The sequence below is a fragment of the Lipotes vexillifer genome, unplaced genomic scaffold (genome assembly GCF_000442215.2).
Source record: "Lipotes vexillifer unplaced genomic scaffold, Lipotes_vexillifer_v1.1 scaffold58, whole genome shotgun sequence".
NCBI classification, from domain to species: domain Eukaryota; kingdom Metazoa; phylum Chordata; class Mammalia; order Artiodactyla; family Lipotidae; genus Lipotes; species Lipotes vexillifer.
Genome location: NW_006781997.1, coordinates 1,367,097 through 1,382,483, shown reverse-complemented (window position 1 = coordinate 1,382,483; position 15,387 = coordinate 1,367,097). Strand labels below are relative to the sequence as shown.

Sequence of the window (15,387 nt, the reverse complement as noted above, 5' to 3'; positions counted from 1 at the left end):
ATACAGAGGGAGGAAAATCACTTATACAATATGCATCAAAACGTACCATAGCCTTCCTAGAAAATTTTGCTCCTTAATCATACTTAAGCTTATGCCAAAGCACATTAAGATGCAACACTGAGACAAACATAATTATTTTAACTGAGGTAAATTATTCTCACTTGTATCTAGATATAAAACAAAACAATCTTCAAAATATTTACTTAATTCTTAAGTAAAAACATTGGTTAGAACAATTACTTATGGATACCTGATTAAGTCAAAATAGGTATGCTCTAAATGATCAAGTTTTATGATACAAAGACACTATTTTTAACAGCTCTTCTGGCATTATTTGTTCATCATAGAAATAATATTAGTAAAGTAAGATGTGGTTTAAAGTGAAGTCCTTGCTATCAGGGTGATATCAGTAAGTCAATTAACTCACTTCACTGATCCTGAATTTCTCCATTTGTCATGAAGTTAAAATTTTAAATGAAATAAGATCTGGAAACACACTTTTTATACAGCAAAAAGTTGTTATAAATAAAAAGGTAGTATTTTTGTTGCACTTCTAGACAAGACACTGTGTCAGACACTTAAAGGACTTGAAGATAGCTCAGGCACACATACCTTCAAGGAACTTCAACTAGTAAGAAAGAGGTAAACACACAAATAATGATTCCACAAAGAAAAAGATATATTTCTACCAGAAGAATAATACAGAAACTGCATACAAATTCAAAGCAGAATCATCTACTTGTAGATGATCCAAAAAACTTCCATTTGGACAGATATCAAGGATAAATACCTGACAAGTAAAGATGGGGCACAAGGAGGGAGAAGGTATCATTTCAAGTAGCAACATCAACAATGTGAGGAAAGGGAAAGCTTGGGGACATGCACATTTATGAATGTGACTGAACAAGGGGCATTCCCAGTCTTGAAATTTAGATTTACATTTGTATAATTTTGCATTTTAAAAAAGCACTATGTCACAAAATATGAAATAATAAAACAGTCTTCTTTAATCTTGCTTTCATGGTGGGGGTAAATATATTCAGAGGATTATCCATGTTAGCCCACTTGCTGACACAGTATAGTACAATAATCACTGATATGCAGAATCACAACCCCAAGGAAAAAAAGATAAATCATTAAAGATAAAGGGTACTTCTTAAAGCACGAAAATTACTAAAATACAATAAAGTTTTTTTTAACCAAAGAATGAAATTGGTCAAAAAGTTAGTTAGAACATGTGATTTTCTGTTCATTTAAGAAGAAAAAATATATATTTGAATTTTGATTTTCCTTCCAATCTCAGTTACTCAAACTCTAATCAACAAATATATATTTCTAACTACATTTAATTTTTTGTATTCTAGTTAAGCTTATTATTTTTACTCTAGACATCTGTATATTTTATTTAACAACCTGCTCACAAATTCCTTCATTAATCAACCAGTCCCTTAGTGTCTATAAATACGCAACTTCAAAAAGCACCGTTCCTAATTAGATGAGAATGAATAAGCTTTGAAATACAAAATTTGTACCCAAATAATTACTTAACCACATATACCTACTTAAAAGTTGTTCTCATAGTTCATAATTAGCAATAAAACGGCAAATAATATAAACAAAGTAATGATACACATTTCTTAAGGCACAAAATGATTAGCTCACATAAGGAGCCATTAAAAAGGCATTTTTACATTAGATAAATTTAAGAAACATATTAACATTACTACTCAAATAATGCAGTAGTTTTTATTAGGTAAACCTGCTACATGTATGCAGTTTCAAATTGATAAACATATATCAAATTGTTAAAGAGATGCCAAAATGATAAAGAGGTACCAAATTGATATAGTGGGGCCTTAGGTATTGCAAGTTTTTCCCCACAGTTTTTAGTAGTCCATTCTTAAAGGTTATATGTTAGCAATTTAATAAATGATTGGAGATATTAGACAATATACATCATATTAATCAAGACTAGAATGGCACAAGGAACTCTCAGGAACATACTTCTCCCTGGCTTGAATTATTAAAAAAAATTGAAAGAATGGGTTGTTGAGGTTATAGTAAATATTTAAATAAATACTTCTAAGGAGAATTAAACATTTTCTGTTTCAAAATTCTCAGAAGTGTTTTAGGTACATACACAGTAAGAGCTAGAATTGGCACAGAAAGAACTGGCTTTTCCACTACATGCAATTCCTCTGTTATATTTAGACTTCTTATTAAACTTCAGGAAATTTAAAATTCAGCAGGCAGAGTAACCTGATGCAAGTAGATGTAATAAATGACATAAGGTCTCTTCAAAATAAGTATAAAGGCACATATCATAATGTCAGGAACTATACTGTCTAGTTAAAAGAAAAAGACCTCCAGTAGGACAAATCCAAAGGAATGCAAAGATAGTTTACTATTAACAAATCTATCAACGTGTCCTATAAACAGGTCAAATAAGTTCCAAGATCAAGATAATCTTAACCATAAAGGAACTTGACAAAATTCAACATTCTCACTTGATTAAAGAAATCAAAATTCAATATCTTACATAGACTAGAAAGATTCTCCCATAGCATGACAGGGAAAAATACTCTCCATAAATAGTTACTACTTAATGGTGAAATGCTGGATGAACTCCCAGTAATCATTCAAGTCTAAAACAAGTAAGCCACTATTACTTAGTAGTATACTGGAAAATTTTCCAAAAATTTTTTGTTGAAGTATAGTTGACTTAAAATGTTATATTAGTTTCAGGTGTATAACACAGTAATTTGATATTTTTACAGATTATACTCCATATAAAGTTATTCTACAATACTGACTATATTTCCTATGCTGTAATCAACATATATTTCTAACTACATTTAATTTTTTGTATTCTAGTTAAGCTTATTATTTTTACTCTAGACATCTGTATATTTTATTTAACAACCTGCTTACTTAGTCGTGTGCACTTCATAAACCCCTTCACCTATTTTGCCCTTCCACTCAACCCTCTCCCCTCTGGTAACTACTAGATTGTTCTCTGTATCTGTGAGTCTGCTTTTGATTTGTTATATATGCACCTTAATGATCATATTCAGCACTATTTATGATAGCCAAGATATGGAAGCAAAATAAGTGTCCATCAACAGATAAATTGGATAGAAAAGATGTGGTACATATATATACAATGGAATATTATTCAGCCATAAAAAAGAATAAATTTTGCCATTTGGGACAACATGGGATGGACCTGGAGGGTATTACGCTTAATGAAAAATTACATAATTAAAAAAAGAATGAAACAGAAATAAAGTTCATTAGAAGGTTGGAGGAAAAAATTAACAAAAATCTAGAAAAAACATATAAACAAATTAACATACAAAAGCTAATGACTTTACTAGTTATTAATAATAACCAAACAGAAAATAGAACTGAAAAAGAGATCAAGCTAAACTAATCAGAAATATCTGTAATGAGAAATGTACTACACCTCTTTGGAAAAAGCTTTACAACTTTAGTAAAATATAACATAAAGAAAATAAATGTCAAAGCTTACCATGTTCCTAGATAGGAAAGTTGAGTACACTGAGGATCTATAGTTTAACATAATAGCAATCTAAATTTCAAACTCAAATGCACACTATGAACTGGGAAAAATTACCATAAAGTGCACACAGAGGAACCATTAGGTAGAAATAGCTAAACTAACTTTTTAAGGACAGAGTTAGGAAGGAAATGATAGGCTTACTCTTACCCCACTTTAAGACAAAATATAAAGTTACAATAAGTAAAATATAATAGTAAATAAGTAAATGGCCAATATATTACAAAAGTAAATACGTAAAATATTTATTACTCAAGAATTGAAGAGATTTGGATAGTGGTAGTTACTTTTAAAGACTATTTACAAGTTAATAGGAAACACTAAGACAGGCGGGCAATTAATAAAAAGATACATCTAGTTAACAAAGCTATAGAATTATAATCAACCTTATTAATGTTTAAAAAACTCTCCAAACCTCCCAAATTTTAAAAATTTAGCAATTAGTTTTAAAAAAGCCAAATACGCGGTCCTGAAGGATAGACAGTCTCTTCATTTTTCTTAGAACAAAAATCAAAGCAATTTGATAATATGCATCAAGAGCCTCAAAAGTGTTCATATCTTTTTGATTAAGTACTTCTACCTTCTGGGACTCTGACCTAAAGATCCTAAAATTAGAAAAAAGGTTTAATTTCTAAAATATTAAATTTGAGCCTGATAACACAGTGAAGAAACAATCCACACTCCACCAATGAAGGACTAACTGTGCACAGGAGAGAGACATCTGTGGCTAATGCATATGACATTTCCAATTCCAGGCCCTCAAAAAATCATTAAACCTTCCCAGTACCCCAAAAGCAGAGACAAGAACGCTTATTGTTAGATAAGATACAGTATCTCACATACCAGATACGCAGTGGTAATGAGAATTCTTGCCCTTAGTTACCCTACTTAATCCTTACAGAAGCCTTATGAAGGAGATATTATCATCGCCATTAAAAATGCAAATGGAAATCAAAAGAAAGCTGGAGTAGCAATTCTCATATCAGACAAAACAGACTTTAAAATAAAGACTATTACAAGAAACAAAGAAGAACACTACGTAATGATCAAGGGATCAGTCCAAGAAGAACATAATAACAATTGTAAATATTTATGTACCCAACACAGAAGCACCTTAATACATAAGGCAAATGGTAACAGCCATAAAAGGGGAAATTGACAGTAACACAATCATATTAGGGGACTTTAAAACTCCACTTTCACCAATGGACAGACCATCCAAAATGAAAACAGATAAGGAAACATAAGCTTTAAATGACACATTAAACAAGATGGACTTAATTGGTATTTATAGGACATTCCACCAAAAATACAACAGAATAAACTTTCTTCTCAAGTGCTCACAGAATATTCTCCAGGAAAGATAATATCTTGGGTCACAAATCAAGCTTTGGTAAATTTAAGAAAATTGAAATCGTATCAAGTATCTATTCCGACCATGCTATGAGACTAGATATCAATTACAGAAAAAAATTTGTAACAAATACAAACACATGGAGGCTAAATAATACATACTAAATAACCAAGAGGTCACTGAAGAAATCAAAAAGTAAATCCAAAAATACCTAGAAACAAATGACAATGAAAACACAATGACCCCAAAACCTATGGGATGCAGCAAAAGCAGTTCTAAGAGGGCAGTTTATAGCAACACAATCCTACCTCAAGAAACAAGAAAGATAACCAATCAACAACCTAACCTTACACCTAAAGCAAACAGAGAAAGAAGAAAAAAAACCCCAAAGTTAGCAGAAGGAAAGAAATCATAAAGATCAGATTAAAATAAATGAAAAAGAAATGAAGGAAACAATAGCAAAGATCAATAAAACTAAAAGCTAGTTCTTTGAGAAGATAACAAAATGGATAAACCATTAGCCAGATGCATCAAGAAAAAAAGGGAGAAAACTCAAATCAATAGAATTAGAAATGAAAAAGGAGAAGTAACAACTGACACTGCAGAAATACAAAGAATTATGATACATTACTAAAAGGAACTATATGAAAATAAAATAGACAACCTGGAAGAAACAGACAAATTCTTAGAAGAGCACAATCTTCCGAGACTGAACCAGGAAGAAATAGAAAATATGAACAGACCAATCACAAGCACTGAAATTGAAACAGTGATTAAAAAGCTCCCAACAAACAAAAGCTCACCACCAGATGGCTTCACAGGCGAATTCTATCAAACATTTAGAGAAGAGCTAACACCTATCCTTCTCAAACTCTTCCAAAATACAGCAGAGGGAGGAACACTCCCAAACTCATTCTGCGAAGCCACCATCACCCTGATACCAAAACCAGACAAAGTTGTCACAAAGAAAGAAAACTACAGGCCAATATCACTGATGAACAAACATGCAAAAATCCTTAACAACATACTAGCAAACAGAATCCAATAGCACATTAAAAGGATACACCTTGATCAAGTGTGGTTTATCCCACAGATGCAAGGATTCTTCAGTATATGCAAATCAATCAATGTGATATACCACATTAACAAACTGAAGGAGAAAAACCATAGGATAATCTCAATAGACGCAGAAAAAGCTTTTGACAAAATTCAACACCCATTTATGATAAAAACCCTCCAGAAAGTAGGCATAGAGGCAACTTACCTCAACATAATAAAGGCCATATATGACAAACCCACAGCCAACATTGTTCTCAATGGTGAAAAACTGAAACCATTTCCACTAAGATCAGGAACAAGATAAGGTTGCTCACTCTCACCACTATCACTCAACATAGTTTTGGAAGTTCTAGCCACAGCCATCAGAGAAGAAAAAGAAATAAAAGAAATCCAGATCAGAGACAAAGAAGTAAAACTGTCACTGTCTGCAGATGACACTGATACTATACACAGAGAATCCTAAAGATGTTACCAGAAAACTACTAGAGCTAATCAATGAATCTGGTAAAGTAGCAGGATACGAAATTAATGCACAGAACACTCTTGCATTCCTATACACTGACGACGAAAAATTTGAAAGAGAAATTAAGGAAACACTCCCATTTACCAGTGCAAAAAAAAGAATAAAATACCTAGGAATAAACCTACCTAAGGAGACAAAAGACCTGTATGCAGAAAACTATAAGACACTGATGAAAGACATTAAAGATGAGACAAACAGATGGAGAGATACACCACATTCTTATATTGGAAGAATCAACATTGTGAAAATGAGTATACTTACCCAAAGAAATCTACAGATTCAATGCAATCCCTATCAAACTACCAATGACATTTTCCACAGAACTAGAACAAAAAATTTCATAATTTGTATGGAATACACAAAAGACCCCAAATACCCAAATCAATCTTGAGAAAGAAAAACAGTCGGAGGAATCAGGTTCCCAGGCTTCAGACTATACTACAAAGCTACAGTAATCAAGACAGTATGGTACTGGCACAAAATCAGAAAGATAGATCAATGTTACAGGATAGAAAGCCTAGATATAAACCCATGCACAGTATGGACACCTTATCTTTGATAAAGAAGGCAAGAATATACAGTGGAGAAAAGACAGCCTCTTCAATAAGTGGTGCTGGGAAAACTGGACAACTACATGTAAAAGAATGACATTAGAACACTCCCTAGCACCATACACAAAAATAAACTCAAAATGGATTAAAGACCTCAATGTAAGGCCAGACACTCTAAAATTCTTAGAGGAAAACATAGGCAAAATACTCTATGACATAAATCACAGCAAGATCCTTTTTGACCCACCTCCTAGAGAAAGGGAAATAAAAACAAACATAAAGAAATGGGACCTAATGAAACTTAAAAGCTTTTGCACAGCAAAGGAAACCATAAACAAGACGAAAAGACAAGCCTCAGAATGGGAGAAAATATTTGCAAATGAAGCAACTGAGAAAGGATTAATCTCCAAAATATACAAGCAGTTCATGCAGCTCAATATCAAAAAAACAAACAACCCAATCCAAAAATGGGCAGAAGACCTAAATAGACATTTCTCCAAAGAAGATATACAGATTGCCAACAAGCACATGAAAGGATACTCAACATCACTAATCATTAGAGAAATGCAAATAAAACTACAATGAGGTATCACCTCACACCGGTCAGAATGGCCATGATCAAAGGAGTCTACAAACAATAAATGCTGGACAGGGTGTGGAGAAAAGGGAACCCTCTTGCACTGTTGGTGGGAATGTAAACTGATACAGCCACTATGGAGAACAGTATAGAGGTTCCTTCAAAAACTAAAAATAGAACTACCATACGACCCAGGAATCCCACTACTGGGCATATTACCTGAGAAAACCATAATTCAAAAAGAGTTATGTACCACAATGTTCATTGCAGCATTATCTATATAGCTAGGACATGGAAGCAACCTAAGTGTCCATCAACAGATGAATGGATAAAGATGTGGTACATATATACAACAGAATATTACTAAGCGAAACGAAACTGAGTTATTTGTAGTGAGGTGGATGGACCTAGAGTCTGTCCTACAGAGTGAAGTAAGTCAGACAGAGAAAAACAAATACCGTATGCTAACACATATATGTGGAATTAAAAAAAAAAAAGGTTCTGAAGAACCTAGGGGCAGGGCAGGAATAAAGATGCAGGCATAGAGAAAGGACTTGAGGACTTGTAGAGGGGGAAGGGTAAGCTGGGACGGAGGGAGAGAGTGGCATGGACATATATACACTACCAAATGCAAGATAGCTAGTGGGAAGCAGCAACATAGCACAGGGAGATCAACTCAGTGCTTTGTGACCATCTAGAGGGGTGGGATAGGGTGGGTGAGAGGGAAGTGCAAAGGGAGGGGATATGGGGATATATGTATATGTATAGCTCATTCACTTTGTTATATAGCAGAAACTAACACACCATTGTAAAGCAATTATACTCCAATAAAGAGGTTGGGGAAAAAAAAGCTACATGTCATAGTCTTTCAGAATGTCTATGTCTTGAATAGCTGAAACAGAACTCAACATCTGTGAATGCCAGGGATCTACAATAAAGCAAACCTATATGTTATAAAAGACCTAGGGGAAAAAAGCCAGTTGAAAGATTTAAACACATAGAGATGTATGACTACTTACAAAAATGATGTGATTAATTTCAATGTATTTCCTATATTTGATGAGAATGTAATTTTCTTTAAATACACTGAGATCTTGGAGTTGAAGAAATACTATATCCTATGGATTACCTGTGATGGTGCAAAACCAGACATGTGAAAAGCTGAAAATACAAGTGGCACCTCTGCTTTCAGTAGCATTTCAATATAGTGAGTGCTGCAAAAATATACTGGATGAATGCCAGATTCTATAGTGTCAATAGGTAGGTACCTCTGCATAAAAGAGAGAAATTGAGAATTAATGAATATGCAGCTAATTTAAAACCAATCAAATTCATCTAAATCTTTTGCTCTAAACTGCTACTTCAAAATTACCATGGTTGGCACAACAAGCTACTGCAAATTTTATGTAAGTTAAAAAGCTAGAACATTAAACACTATATAAAGATTAAAACTCAATAAAGGCAGTATGATATACCTTCCTTCCAAGATAAAGGAATAAAATTAACACTTTGTAATTGTGACAAATTGAATCCCTTATGGAATAATAGAGATGGATGTTGCATGAAAGAATAAATACATGGATGAGAACATGAGTAATAAATACATTTTAAAACTAAGTATATTTCAATATGCTTATATATCCTTGGATTTAGTCAATGACTCTAAAACATCAAAAAGGTTTATTTAGTCTGTCAGCTCTTGGTATTTGCCTAATCCACTTTTTCTAAGTTAATGTTAAATAACCCAAATCTAAGCTCTAGTTACTAGTAAGTGAAATTGGGAAATCCATAAGAAATTCGTATCTAAAACTGTGATGCATTCCCATAAAAGTACTCAGGCTATCTATTTACAAATATATAAAATTTATTTCAGGGGCTTCCCTGGTGGCGCAGTGGTTGGGAGTCCGCCTGCCGATGCAGGGGACACGGGTTCGTGCCCCGGTCCGGGAGGATCCCGCATGCCGCGAAGCGGCTGGGCCCGTGAGCCATGGCCGCTGGGCCTGCGCGTCTGGAGCCTGTGCTCCGCAACGGGAGAGGTCACAACAGTGAGAGGCCCACTTACCGGAAAAAAAAAAAATAAATAAATGTATTTCATATATTTTTATATTTATTTATATGTCTATGTATATATAATATATATGTATAGATACATATACACATACATTTACAAACTGCATTGCATTTTTCAGGCATTTCTTCATAAAGTCGGTTATTTTTTCAGTTTAGTTCTTGGGTACAATTTATCATGAATGCTCAATGTTTTAATGAGTACTACTTTAAACCCAACATCTAACCACAACAATTTTTAAACAAAGAATAAACCTGAAGATGTAATTGTGTGTCAAGAAAAACTATTAGACTAGCAATTATATCCTACAGACTTATAATAAACATTGATACTCAAATTAGATCTGACTTCTAGAGAGTCCTTTTAACGTTTTTTACCTTTACTGGGCAACTCAAACTTTTTTAATGAAAGAAAGTTAATACTTTACAATCAAAAATCAAACTCATATTTGACAATTACATAAGAGTTAAAATAAGGAGGATTTTTTTTCAAACTTTATACTGCTAAACCATTTTTAAGGATTTAGGTTTGAGTAATATATGAAAATTTCTGAAATCAGTGAGTTGATTTATCAGTAGTTTTTGTGTTTTATCATTATGATAAACGGTTTACCATTTCACATTGTAGAAATATATATTTGTGGGAACATATAGGTACAAATATATATTTTATGATAGGTTCTTAGGGAGATATCTCACAGTACACAAAAAAGTTAATATTATATACTCACGACTGAAGACATACATAGCATATTAAATGAACATCTTGTAGTCAACTTCAGATGGATGTGCAAAGAAAATTACTTTTATTAAGTAGTTAATAATAATATGAACTGAATGAGAATTAGTACCCTTTGATTTATCTTTTGTTGTATACACAATGTTTCACTAATTACTATTTGTAGAGTAGGATTAATGAATCTAATAAATATATGTAAAAGCAAAATAAATCAACTTATACATATGTAATACTTTAATTTTCAATGCAAACTTAGCTAATAATTTTCTGAATATATATATATATAATAGTGTAAGAATTGTATATATTGGAAATATTTCTTACACAGTGTTCTCTAATTTGCATTAAAACCAACATATTTAGAATAGCTTTGTATAGAGATGGAGATAATAGACTAATTAATTACCTTCTCAAAGAAAATAAAACATTATTATATAATGGATTCCCAAAGATAAGGCAAGAATTCTTCTACTCTTATGAATTATACTCTGTTGGAAGAAATTATGCCATAAATTTTGGTAACCAACACAGCTCCCAGCGCCAAGCCCTGCATAGAGTAGCTACTCAACAAACTGACTGAATGACAACAACATACTAATGATTGCACACTGTAATCACAGGAAACTTTCTTATAATAAAAGTTTTGTTAGTTGGCCTATTTTTATTTCATAACTCTAATTTACAGGAAATGGTATTCATAAAACCAAATCAATAATGACAGCTCTGAGTCACATGAATATAACAAGGAATCTCCTGAATCATCAAATTATAAATTATGTTTGTTATACTTTTAGTGTTTTGATATATTTTGGTTAGTCATAACTCTTGGAAAGGATGGTAACGCTTAATAAAAGGTAACTCTAAATAAAATTCAGAATATAGGATTAAGCAGACCACATATAGGATCACAGCGTTTAATAGATCACCTAAGTAACATATACACTAGGCCAGTATCATGCAAAAAATTATCAGTAAAAAATTATCAGTACCAAAATGTTCATGTTATGCCACTTCTTAGAGTATTTGGCTTTAATGATTAAAAATGAAAGATATGTGCTTAAAGAAATGAAACACAGTAAGCAGTCTTAGTTTTTTTCTTCCACTAGAGGTAGTTCTGATGAGTCATTTTATTCCTGACAATAAGAAAAATCTATGGAAATTAAATAGACCCTATTAGAAAAGACAAACTCTCCAAACCAATCCAAACTGATCCAATCCAATCCAGTCCAGTCCTCCACTCTAGGGTTCTGTAGGAAGAGAACAGGCCGTGTTTCATTGGCAGTGCTGCAGTGACTCTGTGCAGCATGTGCATCATGCACATCGTGCAGAGGGGTGAACAGAAAACTCTGGAGATATCTTTTTAAACTTTGATTCTATAATTCTAAAAAACAAATCTTTCTCCTCTCAGGGAAAAAAAAAACACATAGGAAAATGGAATCTTCAAATATGACTAAGATTTAAAGTCGCATGTAAGAAAGGGAAGGGGTTTTGACCCCTGTCCTCTTTCCAAGCAAGTGACTGGTTACATGACTTACCATTGCTAATGCCCTGCAAATGGATTACAAATGTGCCACTACATAATGGTTGTAAAATTTAAATCAAATGAATATTTCAATGCTATTAGAATTTTTAACTCCAAACTTCCTGCTTTCGGTAGTTATTACTTTATTTTATGAAGAGGAAGATATAGATATTCGCACATGCTCTTATTTTATCTATATAAATAATATAATGTATATAAAGTAAGTGTTCCATGATACCTTCCTGTTGAACTACAGAACTTCACTCAAATGCCACTTCAGCCTGGTTTATCATCAATGGAGTTTTGGTTTTATGTGCATTAAAATACTTCAGTTTTTATTTCAATTTAATTTGTTCTATTTCATATGTTTCTACTAACAGAGAAGGCATATATAACTGTAACTTTTATTATAATTATTGTTTGAGATTAGGTATTCCTCCATGGAAATAACTGATTTCTTGATTTTTCTTAATCTATATTTATTAACAGCTTTAATGTTAACAATTAGTCAAACTGATTCTTGATGAAGTTCCATAAAAAATGATTATTTTATCATTTAGGAAGGATTTTCTTGAGGACAAATAAAATTGGAAGATAATTTAATTAAATCAATACATTAAAGACTTCTTCTGGTCTAAACAGCTTAAGGACACATTTTTCAAATTATTTTTATCTCACAATAATAGTAATAGTTTATAAAATTTTGAGAACTTCAAATTAATATTTCATTATGTCCTATACTGTTTATCCTAGGCCAAATTTTTTAATCTTTTTGATGCAATTTGCTTACAACACTTTTACGAATGTAGAGGAGCTCTCTTAAATACATTTCCTAAAGTAATTAAAAAGCCTATTGTCCTTTACAAATTTCTATTTAAATATTAATTCATATATTCAGCACATTTACTGAAAAATTATGATGGGACACAGTTTGGGACATGTCAACGAACAAAACCCTGCCCTCAGAGAGCTTATGTTTAAGTGTATAAATAATAAACAAATACATAAATTAAGAAGCATAGTGGGAATTGATGTAGGCTATGGAACAAAAGGAAAAAAATAGAACAGGGTAATGAGGTAGGGGAATGGGGGACTGGGGGAACAGGTTGAAGCTTTTATGAGGTTGATTACAAAAATGTGGTATTGTGCTAAGGATGGTGGACAAGTCTGTGCTGTTAATGCCTAAAGCTAAAGTGTCTTTAACATGTCTTGTGGCAACTGCAGATTTGCTTATGTTGTCAACCTGCATAGAAAGTGTCAGTGTAATATCTGAGACCAATGGAACAAGCATAATAGAACTTTTAAAGTAATATATTAAAGTCTATTACTGCATGCACTAGCAAGGAAAGGGGCACAGCAAAAACACCAATCCAAAAGATTACTAAATCAAAAACATTTAAACTATGGAGTACTGACTATACGGACATTAGTAACCGCACTTGGCTAACAGTTCTAGATAGAATCCTTGAAGAGGAATGTTTAGCAGAATGTTATTTGTTTTACAAAGAAACAGTAAAACAAACTACTGGTAATAAAACATTCAACTTGGTATATGTGTACTTGAAAAGGAAAAAAAATGATACTACAGAAGGCACTGCATGAGTCTTCACTGATGATACAGATGCACCAACAGAAAGGTGTCAAGGTTTTACATCAAGAGCTCATTCTAAAACCCCTGAATAGTAAGCCACTCCATTCCATTCACGGATCTATATTCCATATTAAATTGATGCTATCAAAATGGTAAATCTGATCAACTCAAAGCTGCTAGAGTCCTGCCTGATTTCAGTTTTATAGGAAGAAATGCTAGTGGAGCACATCACTCTTGTTGTATTAAATATAAAATAATGTGTGGAAAACTAGGTTTATAGCGTCAAAGCAGAAATTCAACTTTACAAAATTATGGTTAAAAACAGTTCATTGGTGATGCCTGACTGTGTCACACTCTGAACACTAAAGTAGAATACTTAAGACTAGTGGCATGTAGGTATCATTTTAAAATACTTGACATGAAAATGTGTGGTAGACTTAAAATCCATACTTATTATCAAAGAATTTTCAACATTACATTTGTAAATGAAAGAGTGAAAGACCTTTAAGATATTTTAAATCTTCACGTACAATTTAAAGAATTGTTCAAACTCTGGTTAACAGAAGGAAAACAGTTCCATTGATTGGAGAAAAGCTAGTACATAACTTTTTGCCTTTTGCTTCCTGCTGTTCATGTGAGCAAATTATTTCTCATTATGGTGAAGTATTATTCAGGAATTACATACAGCTATTTCAAGCATAAAATCATAAAATTTCAATATTTAATGTATTCCTTGGTGCTTTCTTTTCTTTATCACAAATACATATTGCAAAAGCATGTCATAAATGCTTTCATTTAACTTGACATAGATACTCTCTAGCCCCCTTAACAACTTATCCTTGGGTGCCGTGTAATTCTGTTGTCCAAGGATAACATGTCAAGAAAAAGGTTTGGGAAGCATTAGCATGGCTTATTTTAATGGACAGTTTCCCCAAGTTGGATGTCTTAAATGCAGTAAGTACATAAGTAAAACAAAATACAGAAACTTTAATAAACTGAGGGATGCACTTACCTTTAAACTTGGATCTCATGGAACTAGTAAAATCTTTAAAAATACACTATACTACCTTAATCAAAACTCATCATAGATTTCCAAAATGTATATAAAGTTAGTGTGCTTATCCATACAGTATGGATACAATTCCAACTTATTATTTTCTCATACTATAATTTAAACAGAGATTCTTTCTAACAAAGCAAGAATAAAAATATCCATTCAATAGTTTTCTTTTTATATACGGAATTTTATAATTTACTAAATGACAAGTTTAAATTCAATAATGCACCTATTATCACTAATCTTTCATTCAGTTACCATTAGGTAAGACAGCAAGTATTCGAGAAAATGTCAAATCTATATCCTCAAAAGGAATCACTCAAAATTGCATTCAGATAGAAAACGAATATTGAGGACATAGCACACTCTACAAATAAAATAAGATCCTAATGAATTTAAATAGGATTTTCCTTAAAATTTAAAATACTCCTTTAAAAATAGACTAAAAAGTCTTACAGAAATATGTAGTCTTGGCAACCAAAGGAAAGCGGAAGTCAGAAGCCTGGAGAACTGCTGAAGAAATCGGAATGTTTTGTCTTTGTCCCCCAACATTATTATGAACAAAGAAGATACAAACCAGTCATGGCCAGTGTAACTCCCCTGCAAGCAGACTGAAAAGCACAGTTAAGGAACTTTTATAATAGTTTATCTTAACATGGTGAGATATAAGAACTCTATAAATATTAATTTCCAGAATCTCAGGAAAGAGATATTAAGGATAGTTAGTCCTCATTTTGTCTTCAACCAATTTATAAGCTATTGATATA

The 15,387-nt window shown here is 32.4% G+C and overlaps 1 protein-coding gene across 1 annotated transcript in view; it reads right to left on the bottom strand.

Annotated features, from left to right (window-relative positions):
• The window catches only part of TBC1D32 (TBC1 domain family member 32), a 176,046-nt gene that overhangs the window by 15,243 nt on the left and 145,416 nt on the right, over positions 1-15,387 (bottom strand). The window contains exons 30-31 of the mRNA XM_007454903.1: positions 15,077-15,231; positions 8,774-8,914 (exon numbers count right to left, since the gene is read on the bottom strand). Of these exons, the coding sequence (XP_007454965.1) occupies positions 8,774-8,914; positions 15,077-15,231 (296 nt within the window). The remainder of the gene's footprint in view (positions 1-8,773; positions 8,915-15,076; positions 15,232-15,387) is intronic.